Raw genomic sequence first — 24,146 nt, 5'->3', positions numbered from 1 at the left:
TTGGAGCCTCAAGGACCAAAGTCTCAATCTCACTGCTGCCTCCCCTTTGCCAGAGGGCTGTGAACAGCTACAGCAGTTATGTTCTTGGAAAAATAAGAGACAGCTATGGAAAGTCAGTGCGTCCGTATCTCACATTTGGGTTAAGTGCAATTTTCTGAATCTGTAGTCCAAAAAGATGATAGAACAGAAGGAAGAACTAGCTTCTCATACCAGTTATTTAAATAAAGCAGAACGAGAAAGTGGGGGGGGAGAGAGAGAGAGGAAGGAAAAACGGGGAGAGTAGGGTTTAGGAAAGGGACGTTTGGAAAGAAATCTCTTGTACTATTGGGCGTTTAAATATATAAAAGTGAAAAATCTCTTCTAAATCAAGAAGCAAAGTTAGAAGATCAGTGCCAAACTGAGAGAAAGACTGTGAAAAAAAGTTACTGCATAAGGAGTTCTACGAAAGCAGTTAAGCTCCCCAAATTACTAGTAATTGCACGGAGAAAAACATATCTTTACAGTGAAGAGATCTGGCAGTTACCTGTAACCAAATGATCAGATTTGGTATCACTAATAGTGGGACACTCTGACACTGTGCATCTTCGACGTGACTATCTGTGAAGCAAACTCATCAAAAATGTTGAATCTAAATGTAATCAAGCCTTCGGGGCCTACCATGTGGTTTACAGGAAATACAGGACCCAGAGGAACACGTTAAACAAAACAAAACACAAATACGGAATGTAGGACGTTTTTCAAGACAACTGGACTGGTCACTTCCAAAAGTCGATGCCAAGAGGGAAAAGGTAGAATGATTTTTCTATGTTAAAAGAGACTAAAGAGGGGCTTCCCTGGTGGCGCAGTGGTTGAGAATCTGCCTGCCAATGCAGGGGACACGGGTTCGAGCCCTGGTCTGGGAAGATCCCACATGCCGCGGAGCAACTGGGCCCGTGAGCCACAACTGCTGAGCCTGTGCGTCTGGAGCCTGTGCTCCGCAACAAGAGAGGCCGCGATAGTGAGAGGCCCACGCACTGCGATGAAGAGTGGCCCCCACTTGCCGCAACTAGAGAAAGCCCTCGCACAGAAACGAAGACCCAACACAGCCAGAAATAAATAAATAAATAAATAAATAAAATTAAAAAAAAAAAAGAGAGACTAAAGAGATGAAAACCAAATGCATAGTATAAGCCTTGACTGAATCCTGATTCATAAAAACCAGTTACAAAAGACATTTTGACTGGAGAAATTTTAATATAGACTGTATGTTATATAAATATTTTTTGGCATGAAAATGACATAATGGTTATGAAATGAAATGCCTTTATTTTTAGGAATAAAATGTCATGATGTCTCCAACTTTTCTTCCTGAACCATTTGAAAGTAAGAAGACAGATACATAAAGCAAATATGGCAAAAGCTAGCAAATGTGAGCTGTGCAGGTGGTGGTTATAAAGGTGATGGTTGCACCTTTATTTCAACTTTTCTGTTACAATTTTTTTATAATAAAAAGTTGAAAAAAAATGGAAAAGGAAAGACCCACATCCCAACTAAAAAAAGAAAGAGCAAATCGGAAGAACTAAAAAGAAATTCACAAATATAAAATAAATGGTCAAATTCAGGGAATAAAAAACACACTAGAGATCAAAGAAACGCAAATTAAAACACCAGAGATGCCATTTTTTTTGGCCTATCGGATTAACAGAGTTTTGAACGCACAGTAATAATGGTACACAAAATTTTTGTAAAGGTACAGCTATTTTGAAAAAGGATTCTTTTTTTTGTTTTTAATTTATTTATTTAATTTATTTATTTTTGGCTGCAGTGGTCTTTGTTGCTGCGCGTGGGCTTTCTCTAGTTGCGGTGAGCAGGGGCTTCTCTTGTTGCAGAGCACAGGCTCTAGGCGCCCGGGCTTCAGTAGTTGTGGCGTATGGGCTCAGTAGTTGTGACTCGTGGGCTCTAGAGCACAGGCTCAGTAGTTGTGGCGCACGGGCTTAGCTGCTCCACGGCATGTGGGATCTTTCCAGACCGGGGATCAAACCCGTGTCCCCCGCACTGGCAGGCAGATTCTTAACCACTGCACCCCCAGGGAAGTCCCAAGGTACAGCCATTTTGGAAAACAGTTTGGCAGTTTCTTATGAAGTTAAACATACACTTACATATGACCCAGCATTTACCCAAGAGAAATAAAAACATACGTCCACACCAAGGCTGGTACAGAAACATTCAAATCCATGCAATAATACTGATACAAGTAGCATCACAGATGAATCTTAAAAATATGCTGAACAAAAGAAGTCAGGCAAAAAGTGTATATACTGTATGATTCCATTTACACAAAACACAGGACAAATCTAATCTATAGTGAGAGAGAGATGGGGAGGAATACCTGGAAAGGGTCTGGGGGAACCTTCTGGGATGATGGAAATGTCCTGTATCTGGACTGCAGTGATTACACATGTGAATACATTTGTCAAAATTATATAACTGTGCATTTAAAAGGGTGAATTTTATTGTTTACATACTAAACCTCAATAGAGCTGATTTAAAATTTAAAATTACAGCAATGACAACCCAGAGCTGGGGAGAATGTGGGGGAATGGGCTCTTGTACACTGCTAGTGGGAATATTAGTTGGTAAACTTTTTCTTTTTAGGGGGTAACAGCTTTATTGGGACATAACTCACATACAATTCACTCACTTAAAGCGTACAATTCAATGGTTTTTAGTGTACTCACAGACTTGTGCAACTATCACCACAATGAAACTTAGAACATCTTCACCACCTCAAAAAAATATGCTGCACCCCTTGGTCATCAGCTCCCAAACCTAAGCAATTACTAATCCACTTGCTTTTTTTTTTTTTTTAAGTATTTACTTATTTATTTATTTTATTTAGTTTTTTGGCTGCATTGGGTCTTCGTTGCGGCGCGCAGGCTTCTCTCTAATTGTGGCGTGTGGGTTTTCTCTCTCTAGTTGTGGCGTGAGGGCTCCAGGGCGCATGGGGTCTGTAGTTTGCGGCACGCGGGCTCTAGTTGTGGCGCGCGAGCTCAGTAGTTGCTTAGCTGCCCCGTGGCATGTGGGATCTTAGTTCCCCGACCAGGGATCGAACCCACATCCCCTGCATTGGAAGGTGGATTCTTTACCACTGGACCGCCAGGGAAGTCCCCCACTTCCTGTTTCTCTATATGTGCCCATTCTGCACAGTTCATATAATTGGGATCATATAATGTGTGGTTTTTTGTGACTGGCTTCTTCCACTTAGCATGTTTTCAAGGTTCATCCATGTTGGAGCGAGTGCTTCATTCCATTTCATGGCTAATATCCCATTGTATGGATATATCACATTCTGTTTATTTATTCATTAGCTGATGGGCATTTTAACTGTTTCCACCTTTCGGTTACGACGAATAATGCTACTAAGAACATTCGTGTACAAGTTTTTGTACGGACATATGCTGTCATTTCTCTCAGGTACATACCTAGGAGTGCAACTGCTGGGGCAAATAGCACCTCTATGTTCAATTTTTTTTTTTTTTTTTAATTTTTGGCCCCAGGGCATGTGGGATCTTAGGTCCCCAACCAGGGATTGAACCCACACCCCCTGCAGTGGAAGCGCAAAGTCTTAACCACTGGACCACCAGGGTAGTCCCTATGTTCAATTTTTTAGGAACTACTAGGCTGTTTTCCACAGAGGCTGCACTATTTTACATTCCCACCAGCAGTGTAGGAAGATTCCAATCTCTCCACACCCTTGCCAACATTTATCACAACCTAGTGGGTGTAAAGCAGTATCTCAGTGTGTGTGTGTGGTTTTTTTTTTGTAAAGATTTTTTTTGATGTGGACCATTTTTTAAAGTCTTTATTGAATTTGTTACAATACTGTTTCTGTTTTATGTTTTGGTGTTTTGGCCGCAAGGCATATGGGATCCTAGCTCCCCGACCAGGGATTGAACCTGCACTCCCTGCATTGGAAGGCGAAGTCTTAACCACTGGACCGCCAGGGTTCTCTGATGATTAATAGTGTTGAACATCTTTTCATGTGTTTATTGGTCCTCTGTATATCTTTGGAGAAATATCTATTCAAGTTCTTTGCCTGCTTTTAATTGGGCTGTTTGTCTTTTTACTTTTGAGTTGTAGCGTTCTTTATATACTCTAGATACACATCCCTTATTAGATGTATGATTTGCAAATACTTTCTCCCATTCTGGAGGTTGTCTTTTCCAATTGGTACAACTTCTGAAAACCAGTCTGGCAACATATATCAAAGATTTCAGTGTGAATGCTCTTTGATCTTACAGTTTTACTTTTAAGAGTTTATCTTAAGATAAAAGTTAAAGAAGTAGAATGAGAAAAGCTATAAACAAGAACATTCATCAAAGTACTTCTTAAACTAAATCTCAACCCTTACCTCACAGCATATGCAAAAATTAACTCAAAATGGAGCATAGTCCTAAATGTAAGAGCTAAAACTATAAAACTTCTTGAAGAAAACATAGGAAAAAATCTTAGAGGTCCCGGGTTTAGCAAGATTTATTAAATAGGACACAAAAAGCATGAACCATTTAAAAAAACATGCACTGGACTTCAACAAAATTAAAAACTTTTGCTCTTCAAAGAACAACTGAAAATGATGGTACAGGTCTATTTTTACCTATACAGGCACAGAAAAAAGTAAAAAGGGCACAGTGACAAAATAAAGTAAATAAATCCAAGAAGAATGTTTCAGAGGATGCTGCTCTTTTCTATCTTTCTGAAATGTCTGAATTCTCCATCTGACAATGAGTATGTATTTCTATATAATAAGGAGAAGGGCTGGAGAGGACCCTCCATAAAGCTATTTCTATTTTGAAAAGAGGAAAAAGTGAATTTCCTTCTGATAAGTAATAGAAAGTAATATTTAATTAGCCAGGGGACACAGTTTACCATTGTGATTTGGAGTTTTGTTTTTTTTTTATTTGCCACATTTCAGAAATGAGAATAAACTGTAATTTTCTTAAGAGCTTAATATTCTTAAGATTTGCAGATAATTTCTTTCATACAAACAAGTTAACCTGGTCAACAAATTTCAGTGATGTAACTTGATAATAATGGCTTAAAATTACACTGTAAAAGAAGTTTATATGTATAGCATTATCTCGCAACTATCTGGAGCTTAATTTAGTTATACCAAAGTAAGTACAAATAATTCAAGATAGATAGTAAAGGTCTGTGCAATTGACTCAGAGAGTCTCTAAACCCTCACTAAGTTAATTACTCTCATTTTACACTCAATTTAACAAGTTATGCAAACCAATAGAAAATGAGAGGCACCAGACAAAAAGGGAGAGTAAATGGCAAACTCACTGCAGAACAAGTGGCAGCCAACAGCCTGGAGGAGACGATCCATTAAAGATTTGAAAACTCAACTCACAAGAGAGGCTGAGATGGTTGAGTAGAGAAGTAAACATACCTGATCAGTGCAACTTCATCAAGAAGTCACTATGGTACTAACACTACAATAAGTAACATTCAGAAATAGGTTTCTAAATAATCAAATGTTACATTAGACTCGGTATGTTCAAGAAAGCAGTGAAGATTATTAAGCATTTGAGAGGGATTTCCATTTCCCATTAAGAATGGTTAATTTTATAAAAGAGATGATTAATGAAATAAACAACAGTGATCTGGAAAACTGGCTTATATCAAAGGAAGCTCTAGTCCTTAAGAGAAGGGCAAATAAATGAGTCATTTTTGCAAACATATTTTAATAGCTATCCACCCAACTTTAGTACCACAAAACTCAAAGGACTGAACTAAAGAAGTAATTTAGCTCCATTGATAGATTCTTCTGTGCTCCCCGAAGTACACCATGTAGGTGGTTTCCAATCTCTCAGGAAGAACTAACGCTGTGGATAAGGTCATTTTACGTCACCCCCTCCCATCCGTCCGGCTCTGTCCTCCTCGTAGAATCTCCTTGCCTTTGCATCTCCGTCTCTGAGAAAAATCACTTTAATTTGCCAGTCTGGGGCCAGGGTCATTAAAAAAATGGTTTCTCATACTCTGCATTTCTCCTAAGTTCTTCAGATGTCATATTGCGACCACACTGCATTTGGAGAGCTATCAATTCAGATGCAGGAAAATGAAGCTCCCGACTCTGGAAGCAAATGGAGGAGGCTCAGTCTTCCCTATGTGAGCTCCTTCACTGCAATGGGAGTTCCTGTTGTCCTCACCCGAGAGGCTGGGATTTCCGCAAACACAGCTGGGTCTGACTAATCTGACCACACAAACACGAAACTGAACGAGGGGCAGAGGTAAGACAACGCAACCTAATCAGCATCAGAAAGAACCAAAACACTGAGTGTCCGTCCCAGGCTCGAGCGACTGTGTCTGGGAGTCCAGCCAGAGGAATGATTCGCTCTTTGGATTAACTCCGCAGCTTGAGCTATCATACGTGACAGGGACAGACGGCAGGCTAACAGGTCGGCAGGGAGGTCAGCTGGGCAGCAGCGCAGCAGGCAGGGAACCTGGCCGGGACAGGTGAGCGCCAAGGGAGGTGGAGGCCATGAGCAGGCAGCCTGATTCCTAAAAGCTCCACTCCTCCAAGAGGCCACGATGGCTGTGACCCAGCTGGGGTCCAGGAGTGGCCTGGGATACCCGCTGACCAGGAGAAGACTGTCTGCTCTGGATGGTTAACTGATCTGCTGCTGAGCAGAGGGCAAAGGAGAGCAGTTTCTCCCCTCTGGATCGGGCAGTCCTCCTTCCACCTCCCCCCAGGAACGCCGCTGAGGTGGAAGAATAACAGCCGTTTCAGAGCACTGAAGCGATGGAGCCATTCAAACCGAACCAACTGGTACTTTAATCCAAACAATGATGGTTTTGTCAGAAGACTGCAACAGCCCACCAAATCCTGCCCTCCTCTCCTCACTTCTACCCCTGACTTTGAGACACCATGCTAAAAAGAGGGAAAAAAGTTACACACATAAACCAACATCGGCCAACGCATGTGACTCAACACAGGCAGGCCAGCTGCCATTCAGTGATGACACATCACCGGAGCTGACCGTTGTACAGCCGTGGAGCTCCTACTCCAGGGACATATTTGAGTCTCACATACTGATACATTTCCAGCAATCCCAGACAACAAAGAACACAGGGCTGAAATGTCAAGTTGTTCTACAGTGCTGCTGGGTCACTGTTCCAGTCGATCAGGGCGGGCAGCACACCCAAGACCTCAACTGGAGCTACTGAGCCGAGGTGGCTGCTCCCAGCTTCACAGGAGCCTGAAAGCTGTTACCCTCGAGGACAGGAAGCAGAAAAAATTTTCTCTGCAGGGAAGAACTGAGGGATGAGAGGCACCAGAAGATTACAATATTTCTCATACCACACCCTGCCCTGCTCACTTCATCCATACTTTACCAATCAGTGGCAATCACCTCAAACACTACCACAGACACACCCATCACTCCAAGGAGCCAGCAATCGGCATAAAAACAGAGATAAGCAAACAGAGTTATGGGGCAAAAAGCAGCTGGCTACATACAGGCTGAGCCAGCTCAACTGCAATCAGTAGGTCCTCTGGTAGGCTGTTCTACCAGAGAAGCATCTGGAGGAGGCCGTGCCCACCACAGGTAAGTTTCCCCAGCACCACCTGCCTGCTGGCTCTCAGGTACTGTGCAAGGACATCACCAAGGACAAGCCAGGGGCTGAGCTCATAAGTGGGTTCCTTGCTTTTCTGAGAAGGCTTTTTTCCCATGGAACAAAGTCTTCTGCCAAGGTTTCTCGTGGGGGAAAAAAATCATGAATTTCAAAGCCAGAAGGAAATAGAGGCTGGTCCAATAAATAGGGAACCAGCCTGGGAGAGCGCTAGGAGGCTGGGGCCAGGCTCTGCTGGGGTAGGAGGTGGAGGCCGCAGTAAGGAGCTCTGGGCCAGAATGTAGCCGGTGGACCCGGATGCCACAGGGGCAGCCTAACCTTGCCACTGGGCCTAGGGAGTCATAATGACCTGATCCAGCGTTTAAAACATCACCAAAGTCCTCTTGTCTCGGCTCAGCCCCTCTGCCACCACTCTGTCACCAGTGTGGGTGGTCGGATAGACGGAACTATAGAAACCCCACCAGTGATCACGCTGACAAGTAAGGCTGCCGAAAAGCCAGAAATCAGCATCTCTGGACTCGATGTGACAGAAAGCATTTAAATTGTTTTCCAGAGAGTTGAGTCAGCTTTCCCTTCCATATACCAAGTCATCCCAGCGTCTGGTTTGTGACTCGCAGGAACACGCATCCACTCGGCTCCCCATCTCAGGTGGGCTCGCCACAGCTGGGCAGACTCACAGCTGGAATCACCACCTTTCGTGAAGCTCAACGCTCTCCCTGCCTCTGGAACCACAAAAAGCCGAGGGATGGCATCCACCTGCTGGCATAAGTGCGGAGCCCCGGCCTCGGGGCGTGAACATGCAAGCTCAGCCTGGGTCCAGGCATGCTGCTGAGGGGTGTGTCAGACGCCTTCCGCCGTGTCCCCTGCCCTTCTGCAGGCTCAGAATGCAGCCAGCCTTTCTCTCTGTAGCCTGAGGCACAGACAAAGGCTGCTGCTGAGCTGCATACCTGCTCACCACCACCTCCACACACACCTTATCCATGCGGGCAGGAGGGTGGGACAGGCCAGGCCAGGTGCCTTTTTTCCAGAGTCCTGCTGAAAGGTTCTCAGGTAAATGGTTCTGTCAGGAAGGAGGAAGAGGCAGAGGGACATTTTCATAGAAAGTAGGGATATGGTAAGATAAATAGAACAGGGGCTCAGAAACACAAAAATATCATGAAATATTCTCAATGATCACCCGAGAGGGATTCAATATGTAATAGTACATTTCATTGTGTGGACAATGAAATACTATTCAGCCACTAAAAAATACTGCAGATGAGTATTTGGGGACTTGGAAAGGTGTTCATAATCTATTAAATAGAAAAACAAAATACACTTACCCTGCCAAAAAAACAAAAACCCCACAAGGTCTGGAAGGATAAACACCAGGGAATTGACAATGGTTATCTGTGGGTGTTGGGATTTTTTTTTTTTCTTCCCCTGGAAGGAGACCCAGAAATACAGTCAAATTCCAAAAAGTAAGGTGCTAAGCTTTGAAGAGTACTTCCCCAATTTCTCAGTGAGTGTGCCTAACTGCACCCCTGAGAAGTACAAATTCTATTTCAATCTGGCTTAGAAGCAAACTCATGGCCTTTAAGAACCATAAAGCTATTTGCCAACACCTTTATAGATCAGATCAAATATAGACAGAAAATCCAAGAGCTGGAAAGGCTCAGAACGTGTACAGGGTGGCTGCATGGGAACGTGTGTGAGTATGTGTGTTGGGGGGAGGGTTCAAAGCAAGCATGTCCATTCCTTTCTTAACCACCTCAAGTACACGTACACACACATACACGCACACACACAAGTGCACACGCACACATACACACTTAACTGGGGAAGCACACACACAAGTACACACACGCACATACACACTTAACTGGGGAGGCAAAGCCAGAGGCATGTCACGTAACGTCAAATGTGTAGGTTAGAAACGTTAAACAAGAGCCAAGTGAGAGGCCTCCGCAGGCTAACTTCAAGTTATAATTTTGTTTCAACTGCAACCAAATCAACTGCCTGGAGTTAAGTCAAATGATTACCCCTTTCTTTCACCCCAGAATCACCCTATGAAAACAGCCCCACCCCAGGCAGGTACGGTGGTGAAGTTAAGGGGTAACAGTCAGAAATGGAATGTAAAGCTATGAGTAACCTATCGTCCAATAACTTCACAAAATGGAGAGTCAACCCTCCACCTCCAAGTCAAGATTATTTAAAATAATTGCCCTAGTTTCTCATAACTCAGAGTAACTGTCTACCAGGAGCATGTATACCTCTGGGGTTTACCAGAAGGATAGTCTTAGATTTTGTATTCAGAAGATGATGGTCCTGTGATCATATTAACTTAAACACAGCATGAAGGGACACTAAGAGTAAGAACACCTAACAGGACTTTCCTCGTGCCAGGGCTGACCTGCGGCAAACAGCACCACACACCCCTTCATCTCTTAGGCCAAGACTCACCTCTAAACTAGATGCAACCTAGATTAAACTCATTTCCCCAGAATTCCTAATACCTGAACTCAGACATTAGGTAGAAACTGAAATGTAGAGTTCACATACAAATTCAGATTTCTTCCAATTTTCAAATATGCCAGACCGCGTAACACTGAGCTCACATTCCCAAATAGCAAAAGTCGCCTGGCGCTGAGCGCCAGACCAGGCACATATCCTCCAGTTCACCACAGACCCCTCCACTCCCTGTTGCCCTTCCATCACGGAGGCCCAGTCAATTGCAGCTTATGCTTGCATGGTTTTCATAATAAAGAAATGTTTCTCTGTAACCATGACCATATCAAAAGCCAGAAAATAAAAGACAGCAAATGTCCTCTTTGCCTTACCGATGACCACTTTATTTCCTGGTCCTTGTGGGCATTTGACTTTGTGACCCCTGACCCAGACAATGTTAAAAGAAAAAAAGGTCTTATCAGGATAACCTTAGGGTGATTTGCCAAGCTATGAGGTAACTTGGAGAGCCGAATTCCTGAGTCGATTTTAATCTAGGGGAAATGCCCAGGACAGGTCACCTTCCCAAACAGTCTCTCATTTACTGTACACAGAAGAGATGGAAGATAGAGAGTCATGGAATTTCTAGACACTGACATATTTAGGATCTTCAAGATCATATCGTCCAGTGCTTCCCAAGTAAGACTCCCTAAAGATAATGCTGAAAACCTAAACTGTTTGGATTTTTTTTTAAATAACAGCTTTACTGAGACATAATTTACACATCATGAAATTCACCTTTTAAAAGTGTTCACTGGTTTCTAGTATATCCACGGTGTTGTGTAACCATCACCGTTCCCTAATTTTAGAACATTTTCATCACTCCTTCAAAATACCCCATACTTGGGCTTCCCTGGTGATGCAGTGGTTAAGAATCCGCCTGCCAATGCAGGGGACACGGGTTCGATCCCTGGTCCGGGAAGATCCCACATGCCGCGGAGCAACTAAGCCCGTGTGCACAACTACTGAGCCTGCGCTCTAGAGCCCGTGAGCCACAACTACTGAGCACGCGTGCCACAACTACTGAACCCCGTGCGCCTAGAGCCCGTGCTCCGCAACAAGAGAAGCCACCGCAATGAGAAGCCTGGGCACCGCAACGAAGAGTAGCCCCCGCTCGCCACAACTAGAGAAAGCCCGCACACAGCAACGAAGGCCCAACAAACACAGCCAAAAATAAATAAATTAATTTAAAAAAAAAACCCATACCCATTAGCAGTGACCATCCACCCTTCCCTCCCCTAGCAACCACTCCTCCACTTTCTGCTTTATGGGTTTGCCTAATCTGGACATTTCATACAAATGGAATCATAGCACGTGGTCCATTGTGACTAGCTTCTTTCATTCAGCAAAATGTTTCCAAGGTTCATCCATGTTGTAGCATGTGTCAGTACTTCATTCCAAAAGTTGTTTTCAGTATTTTCAAACATATTTATTTGTCCATGATAAAGCCAGGTGGCCACTGTTTAAATAATGTGATTTTCTCATTTTTCTAACATAATAAACATTTTCAAACATACAGAAAAATTGAAAGAATTAGATGGTGAACGCCCATGTACCCACCACCTGAATGCTACAATTGCCACTTTGATGTATTTACTTTATCAAAATTCATCTACCCACCCAACAACCCATCTTATTTTGCTTAAGCAGTGGTTATCAAAGTGTGATTTGGAGACCCCTGCGGGCCCCTGCGACCCCTTCTGGGTCCAGGATATCAAAACTATTTTCAAAATAATACTAAGAGGTTATTTTCCTTTTTCACTCTCATTCTCTCAAGAATGGTGAGGTTTTCCAGACATTCGATATCGCAGCAGACGAATGCAAAAGCAGATATGAGGATCCAGCTGTCTTCGAACTAAGCATTAACTAAGAGATTTCCAAATGGGTAAAACAATGTCATTCTTCTCATTATTTTTTTTGAAAATAGTTGTTCTATATAAAGATATGTTATTTATGTTAACATGGTAAATGGGGTTTATTATTTTTTAAAGTACTTTAACAAATATTTTTACTTTTCCTCAGTTTTCATTTCTAATACAGTAAACATCGGTATAATCCACAAACAAAAGCTCTCTGGGGTTCTCAACATTCAAGAGCACAGAGGTCCTGAGACCAAAAAGTTTGAGAGCCACTGTTTTAAAGCATTTCAAAGATAAGATGCTGACATCAGTACACTTCGTCCCTGAGTTTAACATTTGTCAATGGCTCTTTTTGTTTTGGGTGAGATTTACACATAATAGAATGCACAAATCTTGAGTGTACCATTCAGAGAGTTCTGACAAATGTATACACAACCCCCTTCATGATATAAAACGTGACCATCATTCTAAAAGGTTCTCTCCTGCTTCTCACCAGCCGGTCCCCTCTTCAACCCCCCTCACAGGCAGGGACTGGTCTGATTTTTTTTCACCGTAGATTAGCTTCGCCTATTCTAGAACTTCATATAAATGGAATCAGTATATAATCTTTTGGGTAAGGCTTGTGTCACTTGACGTAATGTTTCTGAGATTCATCTGTGTTGCACATACCAGTAGTTTGTTCCTTTTTATTCCTGAATACAATTTGTTTCTAAGGCTATATCTCTCAAGAACATAAGGTCCGTGGAAGAAAAATAAGATTGGTAACCATGATTCTAGCCTAACCCCTCCCTTCCCCTCTCACTTTTTTTCTTTCTTTACGGTTAAAGACACCCAGACTTATGAGGCTAAGGGATATGCTGCCAACCAGTGGCACCACTGCCCAGTGGTGTTGAATCCATCATCTTTCCACCATATTCACTGCCATTTCCTGTTCTCACCTTGTAAGGAAGTTCCTAGCTGAATCTGCAAGAGACCTTTACTACAGGAAATGGAAAGTCAACATCCAAATAATGAAGCTACTAGGCTTCCCTCAAAAACTTGCCTGTCAATGAATGGGTAAACAAAATGTAGTATATTGACACAATGGAATACTGTCCAGGAATAAAAAGGAACAAAATATGGATATGTGTTATAAACATGGATGAACCTTGCACACATTACACCAAGTGAAAAAAGCCAGACACAAAAGACCACATACAGTATGATTCCATTTATATGAAATGTCCAGAAAAGGCACAGACAAGCAGATTATAGACATAGAAAGCAGATTAATGGTTGTCTGGGGCTAAAGTGGGAACCGGGATTAAACGTAAAAGGGCAGGAGGGATCTTAGTGGGGTGATGGAATGTTCTAAAACTGGATTGCGATAATGACCGCCCAACAAAAAAAGAAATCAATGAACTGCACACTTACAATGACTGCATCTTCTGGTACGTGAATATATCTTGATAAAGCTGTTAACAACAACAACAACAAAACCTTGTCTGTACAAGTGGAAGAAAGAGTCTTGCTCCAAGGCAGAGAATGATCCATTTAATAATTTAAAGAACAAAGGAGGCAATGTAAAAGACCCCGCTACTCAACTGGAAAACAGTTGTTTAAAACAGCAAGCTAATATAATCATATACTGTTTTAAGAATTTGCTGAAAGTGTTTCATTTTATAAATTTATTTATTTATTTATTTATTTATTTTTGGCTGCATTGGGTCTCTGTTGCTGCGCGCGGGCTTTTCTCTAGTTGTGGCGAGCGGGGGCTACTCTTCGTTGTGGTGCGCAGGCTTCTCATTGCGGTGGCTTCTCTTGTTGCAGAGCACCGGCTCAGCACGTGGGCTTCAGTAGTTGTGGCACTTGGGCTCAGTAGTTGTGGCTCTCGGGCTTAGAGGCTCTGCGGCATGTGGGATCTTCACGGACCAGGGCTCGAACCCGTGTCCCCTGCATTGGCAGGCGGATTCTTAACTACTGCGCCACCAGGGAAGTCCGAAAGTGTTTCATTTTAATAAATAAGAGGAATTTATAAATTCACTTTCTCTAGAAAGCGTAGTATCCAGCTATCTGGGCAGGTCCCATAAGATGAGGTAGTCCATTTGCAAATGGGTCAGTTACCACCTGAGCATATGAAGGGGTTCTTTAGGTTGTTTTTTGTTGTTTTGTTTTTTAATAAATTTATTTATTTTATTTATTTATTTTTGGCTGCATTGGGTCTTCGTTGCTGTGCACGGGCTTCTCATTGTGGTGGCTTCTGTTGTTGCGGAGCACAGGCCCTAGGCGCACGGGCTTCAGTAGTTGTGGCGCGTGGGCTCAGGAGTTGCGGCTCACGGGCTCTAGAGCGCAGGCTCAGTAGTTGTGGCGCACGGGCTTCGTTGCTCCGCGGCATGTGGCATCTCCCCAGACCAGGGCTCGAACCCATGTCCCCTGCATTGGTAGGTGGATTCCTAACCACTGAGCTGCCAGGGAAGCCCTTGGTTGTTTTTTAAAAAGCCAGAATATTGGGTAAATATCTGGAAGCTAGGTTAATTCTCCTACTTTCTACATAAGAAGCTGTTTTTTGTTTTGATGACTGTTCCATGGTGACAGAGCAAAAGAGGCTGCCTTCTTCCCTATGCCCACAAGCCACAGAGGGAAGAAGTGGTAACTAGCTTTCAAAATAGACCCTCCTATGCACAGAATATTCCTCAACAGTGTAACTGTGCTAACAACATCCCCACGGGGTCCCCCTGCCCTGCTGCTCCCACCAGCAGCCTGGTTCTCCCTGCTGTCCCTTTATGAGCTCTTTTCTCCCTGGCCTCACTCTTCACTGTTCCTCAACCGGATTCTTTATGTTCACTTCTGAGACTCAAAAGCTATCGACAAGGAATTCAGTTTCTGGAATTATTTTTCCAGATCTTGTACGTCCTTCTGGAGCTACCAAATAACCTCTTCTACACTGCCTCCTTCTAGAAGGTTTGTCTGATGGTGCCGTTTGACCCCAAACACATTAGGAATGCTAGATCTGGAGAAGTCTCCTTGTAGGGCATTCAAGACCAGGCGGTACTCCTCTACCACAACCAGACCCAAGTGAGTAAAAAATATCATTCGGGATATGATAGTATATATTTCACAGGAAAAAACAAAAAACAAAAAAAACTGCCATCCCAAATACAAGCTCAAAACGCCAAAACCTCCCATGGCCAACTGGCCCCTCATGAGGCACAACAGGGGTTAGGGAGGCAAGACAGAGCAACTGGGACAGAAGAAAGAAGCCCGGCGCCTGGACTGGTCTAGACTGGCCGGGGCTAAGTGGAGAACTGCTCTGGCGACAGTGAAGACCTCCCTGGACACCACGGTGTCCCCCGACACTGACAGCCCCTCGCAGCCCCTTCCCGGGGAGCTGCTCCGCCCACGGCCCACGTGGCCAAGTTCAGTGCACAGCGCAACACAGCAGCGTCCCCAGCACCACTCACACCAGCCACGCGGCTGCCAGGGCTCCCTCGGCTTCCTCATTGCAGCCATGGCCCCCACGGCTCAGGCCAAAACCCTCAGGGTCCCTGCTGATTCTTTTCTTACATCCCCTAGGTCCGATCCACCGGCAAGCCCAAACCCGCCCTGAATCCACGCACTTCTCACCACCTCCACTGCCCCCACTCTGGGACCCACGCGCGCTCCCCTTGCCCTCCATCCCCTAGTCCCCACCGAGCAGCCTCAACAAGCCAACTTCCCAGAGCAATGAGCAAATATCCTAACCTCTTACCACCCAACAAGGCCCCTTCCCTCCTCTTCTCCTACCACTCACCCTGCCCTCAGTGTTCTAGCCACGCTGGCCTTCTTCCTAGCCCCGGAATGTGCCAAATTCATTCCACCTTGGGCCTCTGCCTCGGGCTCTTCCACCGCCTGGAATGACTACCCACGTCTGGTTCCCACTTGCCACTCAGGTTTCAGTTCAACCTGAAATGTCACCTCATCAGAACACTTCTCCGACCCGCCGAGATACGGTGTCCCCCACCCTGCCCACCCCCATCACTTTCCATCTCCCAGCGTGTTTTATGTTCTTTATTGCAGTAACGATACAAACCTGATTTGCACACTGAATCCCCCGACAACAAACTCCATGATTTTACAATACCTGTAAGTCAGGTCATTGTGCCGTACACCTTAAATGTGTACAGGGCTGTATGTCACCTATATCTCAATAAAACTGAAAGAAAAAAAAGAATATAAATGCCATGAAGGCATATGACTAATCAGTCCTGTTTACTACTGTACCCTGAAGGGCTAGAACAGTGCTTGGCACACAATAGAGGCCTGATTAATACTTCTGGAAGGAAAGGGCATCCTGTCCAAAGGCCATGGCTCGACTCATGCTCTGGGGTCCCTGAGGTTCTGCTCAGAGAGGGAGGGCGCTGCTGGTCTCCTTCTCAAGTACCTGAATTGGAGACGATGGACTAATTTAATTAGACAATTGGCAAAGAGCCAATTACTGACAGTAATGGGAAGCTTTAAGCAGGTCTGTGTGCGAAACACAGGCCATGGGCGAGCTCTAGTCAGGCAGACGCAGAAGCTCCCACAAGCAAGAGCTTTGAAGCAGAGAAGAGCAGGGCAGCAGGTGAGAGCGCCAGCTGGAAGCAGAAGATCCCAAAGAAAAGCAGAGCCTGAGAGAGGAGCTGAGTCACTTGATGGGGGTGAACCTTAAGGAAAGGGCAAGCTCCCCCTGCCGAGGGCCCACAGTGCCCTGGGACCCAACTCCAGTGTCCACTGAAGTCCGGCAGTCCTGGTAGCCCTGGAGGTTCACGGGAGTACCAGCACCCTTCCTGATCCCTGCAATAAACCCCCATTACATGCGCTAGCACCAGAGGGTCCCTGATCCACACAGCCAAAAGAGCTCTGCCTAAAACTCAAGCCCTGTGGCCTGGAATTCTAACCACAGACAGAATTCCAACAAGATAGAAAATACCTAAGATATTTGCTGTCTGAACTGCACATTTCATACCCAAGAAGTAACTCAATTCTGGGGAACAGGAGCTCACACTCTGAATTTTTCATCAGCCATATGAGAATCGTTAAAGATAAGTACTATTAACTTTCTACAATACCCTACTCTAGAAACTGTGCAAGGGAACCAGGATAAGACCACTTTACAGACTTTCTTTTATATCGAGGGCCCTCCTATCACTAGATCCCCTGAAGTGGTGCCTAATACACTCAGCACAGCTTGACATAACTGCAGGGTGGGCTGCTATGCTCTCCTGTGGGGGAAGACGCCTTCAGAAAGACTTTTATACATGTGTTATGTGCTTAAAAACATCACCTCAAGAAACTTTTGAAACCAGTCTGTATTAGTTTCCTATTGCTGCTGTAACAAATGACCACAAAATTAGTGCCTTAGAACAACACAAATTTACTGTTGTACAGTTCTGGAGCTCAGAAGTCTGAAATGGGTCTCTGGGGCTAAAATCAAGATGTCAGCAGCGCTGGGTTCCTTCCGATGACTCCAGGGGAGAATCTGTTTCCTTGCCTTTTCAAGCTTCTAAAGGTCGCCCACATCCCTTAGCTCATGGCCCCTTCCTCCATCTTCCAAGTCAGCAACATCAGGCCAAGTCTCTCTCCTGCTGCTCCCTCTCTGGTCCTCTCTTCTGCTTTCCTCGTCTACGTTTAAGGACCCTTGTGATTGATCACACTGGGCCCACCCACATAATCCAAAATAATCTCCCTATTTTAAAGGCAGCTGATTAGCAACCCTAATGCCTCTTTGCCATGTAACCTAACATATTCACAGGTCCCGGGAATTAGGACGTGGACGTCTTGAGGGGCCACTCATCTGCCTACAACCCCAGTCCGTGTGGGTCACAACACAAACACCACCCAGCAAAACACCACCTCGCTGTCCCACTCCACACCAACACCCCTGAAGCACTGCTCCACAGAGGGTGTATTTGTCTTTGCAGAGCTGAAGATAAACAAGGTTCACCAGAGGCAAGTTTCTGATGTTGGCCGCTAGGCCCCTGAGCTTCCCTTTTCAATTCCATATATAGTTCTCAGCCACCCAGTATGTGCCAGGCAACTGTTAGGCTCCGTGGGAAAGTCAAAGGTGAAGAGAGCAGGAATCTTGGGAAGTCAGGTCTATGGAAGAATACCACGCAGAACCAATAAGGTCGTGGATTTGCAGAGGATCGTGGCGTTCACTCCCTTTGAGAAGGACGGCAGGGCCACAGTCTTGAAGGAAGGGCAGGATTTTACCAGTGGGGAAGGGCAGCCCGAGGAAGGGCATGGAGCTGCCTAAGGGCATTTGTTTTCCCCATCTTGGTTTCTCCCGCCTTACATTCCTAGAGGAACTGGCACTTTCACCTCCTCTCTTACAGAACTGCAGGCTTCTGTGAGCAGATGAGGGAGGTGACTTTTCAACTCCTTTTCAGCTCCCAGAGACACCGCCTTGGACAAGCTGCCTCACCTCCCAGCAACAGGGCAAATTAACTTCTGTGCTCAGGTCTTCTTTCCTTTTTTTTTTTTTTTTTAAGTTTTAAAAATAGGAATTCCACCATCACCTGCCTGAGAGGGTTATTGTGACTTAGGATAACATAGAGACTCCAGGAGGGCGGTAGTTGCTCAGTTGGTGTGAATTTTCTTCCCTCCTCCCACTCTAGCAGATGAACTCCCTCCACCCTCCCCTCCAACCCCTTGCCCCCAGCTCTTCCCAATTTGATCACCCTTCTTTGCCCTTCCATCAGGACGGCAATCAGCCATTCAGCCTCTACAGAAAAAGGAAATTTGGTCCTGGACTACCAACAAGGAGAAGATAGGCAAAAGGAACTCTGGGGCTTCCTGCATAATTTTTGACAGTTAACACGGGGAAGGGGAGATAGGTATGAAACCCCAATGTCAGGGGAAACTGTCCACACTGATCCCGATTATGCAAACACACACACACACACACACTGGCTTCGGCACCCTGCTTGGTGCTGCCGTTGGACCTGGTTCACGTTGTTTATCACAGCCCTTGTTAACTGTTTTACAACTGTCTGTTTATCTGTCCCCCACCCCAGGTTTGTGAGTTCCTGGAGGACAGAGACGGTCTTTTCTCATCTCTGCAGCCCGCACTCCCATCTCAGTGCGGCCCTTTAATGGACACCATATTATGATTAAAGACCAAAGAAAGCGCAAGAGAAGAGAAACTGCTTCTCTTCAGCATGGTTGCAGAAGAATAAAACTAATTTAGTCATTTGTGTGAATGATTCCCATTTACAGCTAGTTATCGCACCTAGGATTAGAAAGTTCCTCTATGGAAAACTTAAAACTTGGAGGACGAGATGCTCTAAACCTTTAATCCTTGGGGATCAGGAACAGAGGGTAACTATACATACGTATACAGGGTTACATTCTAGAAACTTGTATCCCAAGGCTATCTTACAGGTCCAAATTAAAAGGTCTCCTCAAATATCCACTGGAGCAGAAATCCACTGTCCAGAAAGCTACTGCTTATCTTTAAATACATAAAAGGACTGTCTCTCCCCCTCCCCGCCCCCAGACATTCACACCAAGGCTCCCTAATAAAGAGTTACATAAAAAGAGAAGCGATGGGCTTCCCTCGTGGCGCAGTGGTTGGGAGTCCACCTGACATTGCAGGGGACATGGGTTCGAGCCCTGGTCCAGGAGGATCCCACGTGCTGCGGAACAACTGGGCCCATGCACCACGGCTACTGAGCCTGCACTCTAGAGCCCGTGGGCCACAACTGCTGAGCCCGCGTGCCACAACTGGTGAGGCCCGTGCGCCTAGAGTCCGTGCTCCGCAGCAGGAGAGGCCACCGCAATGAGAGGCCCGCGCACCACAATGAAGAGTGGGCCCCGCTGGCCGCAACTAGAGAAAGCCCGCACACAGCAACGAAGATCCAATGCAGCCAAAAATAACGTAAATTAAAAAAAAAAGAGAGAGGGAGAGACAAGCGAAACCAAAACCAACCACAAAAAGCTACCTACTAGATGTGTTCAGAATCGGCGCGGGTGATTTACATGTGTGACATTCCTCACAGTGTTAAGAGGGCAAGAACCATGAACTATGTTCTAGAGCACATAAGCTCCTTTGTGGGGCCTTAGAAAGTATGGACAAACCAAGAATGCATCCATTTAGCATCTGTCAGGCAGGCATTGGAAAGCCACACTAAAGACCCCAGTCAGATACGTTATTTCCCTCAGTTTACAGATGAGAAACTTGGGCTCCTAATAAATGTCAGCTGAATGAGGACGCAGAATGGATTCAGCCCATTAAACCTCCTCTTGCCTCTTATTTGCCGGGTACTAGACACATTCACAGACATTATCTCAGTTAATCCTCACTTCCACCCTGCAGGGGAGCTTTATCCTGCCCATTTTACAGTGGCAGACAGGAAGCCTTAGAGAAGGTAAGCCATGAACTTCTAAGCTCTGCCTTGGGGAGAGGCGACTTCTTCCCCTCCCAAACGTCCCAGTAATTGAACGCACACTGTGGGACCAAAGCAAGATGTTTCACTACAGGGCTTCTTAGCATCACAGTGTGGGAAGGACGTGGATGCCAGCTGCATGAAGCTGGAATCCATCCGCACTGTCACTTGCCCAGGTGGACCACGGGGCACATTCACACCTAGTCCCAACTCCTCAAAGACCCTATTCCCCCACCCGAAGTCAGTCTTGCCAAAGACCCTTCAGGAGTTCAAGACTTTGCATGTTCAGGAACAGATCACATTCAGAGCCCCTAGGCCACTTCACACGACTGGGGAAAAAACAACCACAACTTCCCCTGCACTTAGTTCCTCCCCCAAAGAGCTGTTGAGCCTCATCTGGAAACAGCTGGGAGGCAGCAGTTAACAGGAAACAAAACCAAAAAAAAAAGCACAGAGTGTACCAGGGAGAGTTAGGCGGCTAGAACGAAGAGGCCAGGGGACAGACAGGAAGTTGAAGTTAGAAAGAGCCTAGGCCACAAACAGTCAGACAGAAGAGGAGGCCCAGCTGGCCTTCCCCTCAGCCCCAGGAGCAGAAAACCTGGAAAACAGTGGTGAAGGCTCACACCGCACTGAAAGGGAAGTTAGGCCACCTCTGGGATTAACTCTTCTTTCCTCCCTGCCCCCCATATCTCAACCCCCCTTCTCTGAAAGCCAGCTAGTGGTCGTGACAGGACAGCTGAGGTCAGAAACTCACTTCTGTTCTCATGCTGCTTTCTGGGCCAGAGGCTACAGCCCAGACAACTGGTTTTGAGTCACTCCTCTGTCAATCTGTACCCGGGTTCCACACTGCCAACTAAACTCTGGGGCCATCCAAACGAGCCTCACGCGGAGACACAAAGAGCATCTTCATGAGAAATTACTAGGTGGACACATATCGGGGACCTGCGGTGGCACGACTCTGCCTGGGGAATAACAGCAAAGCAGGAGAGCCAAAGGGGCTGGAGGTCCTGAAGAACAAGGTAAGCCTCAAACCAAACTAAGGGTGCATTTTGCAACCAAGAAAGTTAAATGAGCCATGGACAGTTGCCAAAATATTTTTGAAAGGAGTGAAAAAAAAAAATACCATTACTAAAATTCTTTGGTGTTATTTAATAATAAGCCTTTAGGTTATCCAAACTGAGGGCAAAGCGGGGGAGACTGGTTTATTTTTCCTTCAGCAGAGCTTAGGTGAGTGCTTTCGAGCCCATGCCTCCCGCTACTCAATCAACCATTCTCTCCTTGTACGCGGAGAAGTTTATATTAAAATAAAGAAGAGGATTAAGTTCGCTTAATAAAGCACATTCCTGTCTTTCACCTCCAATTTTGTTTGAAAGGGCTCTCTCACACTGTAGCATATGCTACAATCTAGTTGCGTTTGACTCCAGTGAAGTGCTCAAAATTTGAGACTGGGTAAGCAGGGCTAAACGAGGGCAGAGGGCTGCAATCTCAATGCCGTTTGGTTTTTTTTTTAAAAAAAACAGAACATCTTCACAGGCTAAGTGCCAGCTCAAACTGGCAAGACCAGAGAATCAGAGCAGAGCCTAACCAATGTGCCACGCAAGGGGGGTTGGAGGAGAGCTCTGGGTAATGTAATGCAGCCATGTGGCAAACAAACCATCAGGGAAGCCTTCAAGAGAGGAAATGGGGGCGGGAAGAGTGGGGTGCGTTTCAGGAACATAACAAAGGAACAAGTTGACTAATCATTTATTCCAGAAGGGAAAATGCCACCCGGAGCCATGTATATCTAGTGTTTCAACTTCAGGTAAATGTGTACCTTGGATATATTTGGGGCTCCCTACTCTCCAAAAAAAGGGGGGGGGGTGAGGGTAACGTTCCTACTCTTCCTTACACTGTTTCTGGAGTCTCCAAGGAAACTTTCCCTGCGCTGCCTGCAGACTAGACCTGAGACAACCCCAGCCAGCCCAGTTACTACTGCAGTCACCTCCACTCTGCGGAGATGCTATCATGAGCTTTGGGCAGGGCTGGGCTGCTCTGTACTGCAGCTAGTCCGCAGAAGTTCTGCTGCTGAGGCAGAAATTATCTGAAGCAAATACCTAACAAACACACTGAGAAAGGGAGAGTGGAAGGACACGTTAACCCGTGAGGACCACGCATTTCTGTGACTTAGAAAAAAGGGGTCTCCGCCTAGAGCCGGAGATCTGTGGGTCAGGATGACCTGTGGGTCAGGATGGTGCCTGGGATGCCTGCCCTAAACACTGACATCTCCATATAATGTTTCAGAGCCAGCCCAAGAACCCTCCAACTTGCCAGGAGGACAGCCTGCACCTCCAAGAGCTGTGGCTCCAAGTCTTCCTAGGAGGCACCCAGGGCCCCTCTGAAGTTGGGGGAGGGCTTCCCAATAAAGGGGATGTGAGAGGACCCGGCCTCCCTCTGCTGGGGCAATAGGAAAAGTAGCTCACACTTCTGGAGCAACTAATTATGTGCCAGGCACTGGAATAAGCACTTTACCTATCTCGTTCCATCCCCACAGCAGCCAATGGAGGTAGACACTACCGTCATCCCCTCTTCATAAAGGAGGAAACAGGCTCGGAAATTTGACTCAACCATTAAGAACTGGAACCAGCGACTTTAAGCCACCCTGGACAGGTGGTCCCAACCACTACTGGCAATTGCTGGAAACACACAAAGCTTTTGGGGGAAGGGTGGATAAAGTCGTGTAACACAAGGTACAGCCTGTATTTACAGCTTTTTCTTATCCGAAATCGGTGGCCTCGGAATTGGAGATGAGGGCCTGGATGGGGAACGTGAAGCCGGAAGAACCCAAGCGCTGCTGACAGGGAAGAGGGCAGGACCCCCGCCCCTCTCGCTTCCACTAGGGACCCCAGACCCATAAACCCTCCCGAAGACGGAAGACCCAAAGGGAATGCCTGAAGCCAAGAGGTCCCCAGGCGGCCCAGCCCTCCACGCTTGTTTTGTCAAAGGGAGCCCCGCTCGAGAGGTGGGGCCGGCCGGGTCCTACCTGTAGGCCAGGGTCATGCACTCGAAGAGCTTGGTGAGCGAGGCGTCGATGGACAGGTGGCAGGAGCTGGTCTTGCCGAAGCTGTAGGTCTGGCACGTCTGCTTGTTGACCGTGTCGAAATCGTAGCCCTTCTTGGGCGGGTGCTCGCGGTGCGGCGACGACACCATGAAGTGGCCGCTGTGGATGATCTGCTGGCGGCGCGGAGGCTCTTCGCTGCCCGACCCGGCCTTGGGCGGCAGTGGCGCGGCGCTCGCGTGGCCCCGGGCCGGGGTGGCCGCGCCGGAGGCGGGCGGCGGAGACGGCTCATCCGTGTCCGAGTCGTCGTCGTCCTCGGGCACCTGGGGCTTGAGCAGCACCGCGCGGCCCCGGCTGCGAGGCCGGCGCGGAGAGCACATGAAGACGTCGGCGGCCATGGGGGGGCCCGGCCGGGGGCATCCCCCGGAGCCCGGGGCGACGCGGGCGAGCAAGGGTGACGGGGCGCCGGCCCGGCCCGGCCCGCGCGCCGACTGTCCGCGAGCGCGCGGCGGGGCGGGAGGGGGAGGGCACGGGCCGTCAGGGCCGTCTGGGCGCCGGCCCCGGCGTGACGTCACCGGCGCGTCTCGGCCAATCGGGTGCCCGCTTCGGCCTCTTAAAGGCGCAGGGGAACCTTTCCGTGTCTGGGCGGACAAAAAAGGGGGGCAGGGGTAAGCAGAGGCCACGCCTTCCGGCCCCGCCCCTCGCCACCCCCTTCCCTCCGGGGTGCTGCGGGACTTGGTAAGCGGGCGGTGCCACTCTCCAGTGTCTTGG

The 24,146-nt window shown here is 46.7% G+C and overlaps 1 protein-coding gene across 3 annotated transcripts in view; it reads right to left on the bottom strand.

Moving 5' to 3' along the window:
• The window catches only part of MLXIP (MLX interacting protein), a 59,121-nt gene extending 35,260 nt beyond the window's left edge, over nucleotides 1-23,861 (bottom strand). For all 3 annotated transcript variants that reach the window (XR_009697442.1, XM_061170502.1, XM_061170503.1), the window contains exon 1: nucleotides 23,361-23,861. Coding sequence is in view for 2 of the 3 variants with exons in the window: in XM_061170502.1 (XP_061026485.1) it covers nucleotides 23,361-23,773 (413 nt within the window). In the remaining variant the exon portion in view is untranslated. The remainder of the gene's footprint in view (nucleotides 1-23,360) is intronic.
• Between the last annotated feature and the right edge of the window lie 285 nt (nucleotides 23,862-24,146).

The sequence above is a fragment of the Eubalaena glacialis genome, chromosome 15 (genome assembly GCF_028564815.1).
Source record: "Eubalaena glacialis isolate mEubGla1 chromosome 15, mEubGla1.1.hap2.+ XY, whole genome shotgun sequence".
NCBI lineage: Eukaryota > Metazoa > Chordata > Mammalia > Artiodactyla > Balaenidae > Eubalaena > Eubalaena glacialis.
Note: the sequence above shows the minus strand (reverse complement) of the source record. Positions and strands in the feature narration are given on the sequence as shown.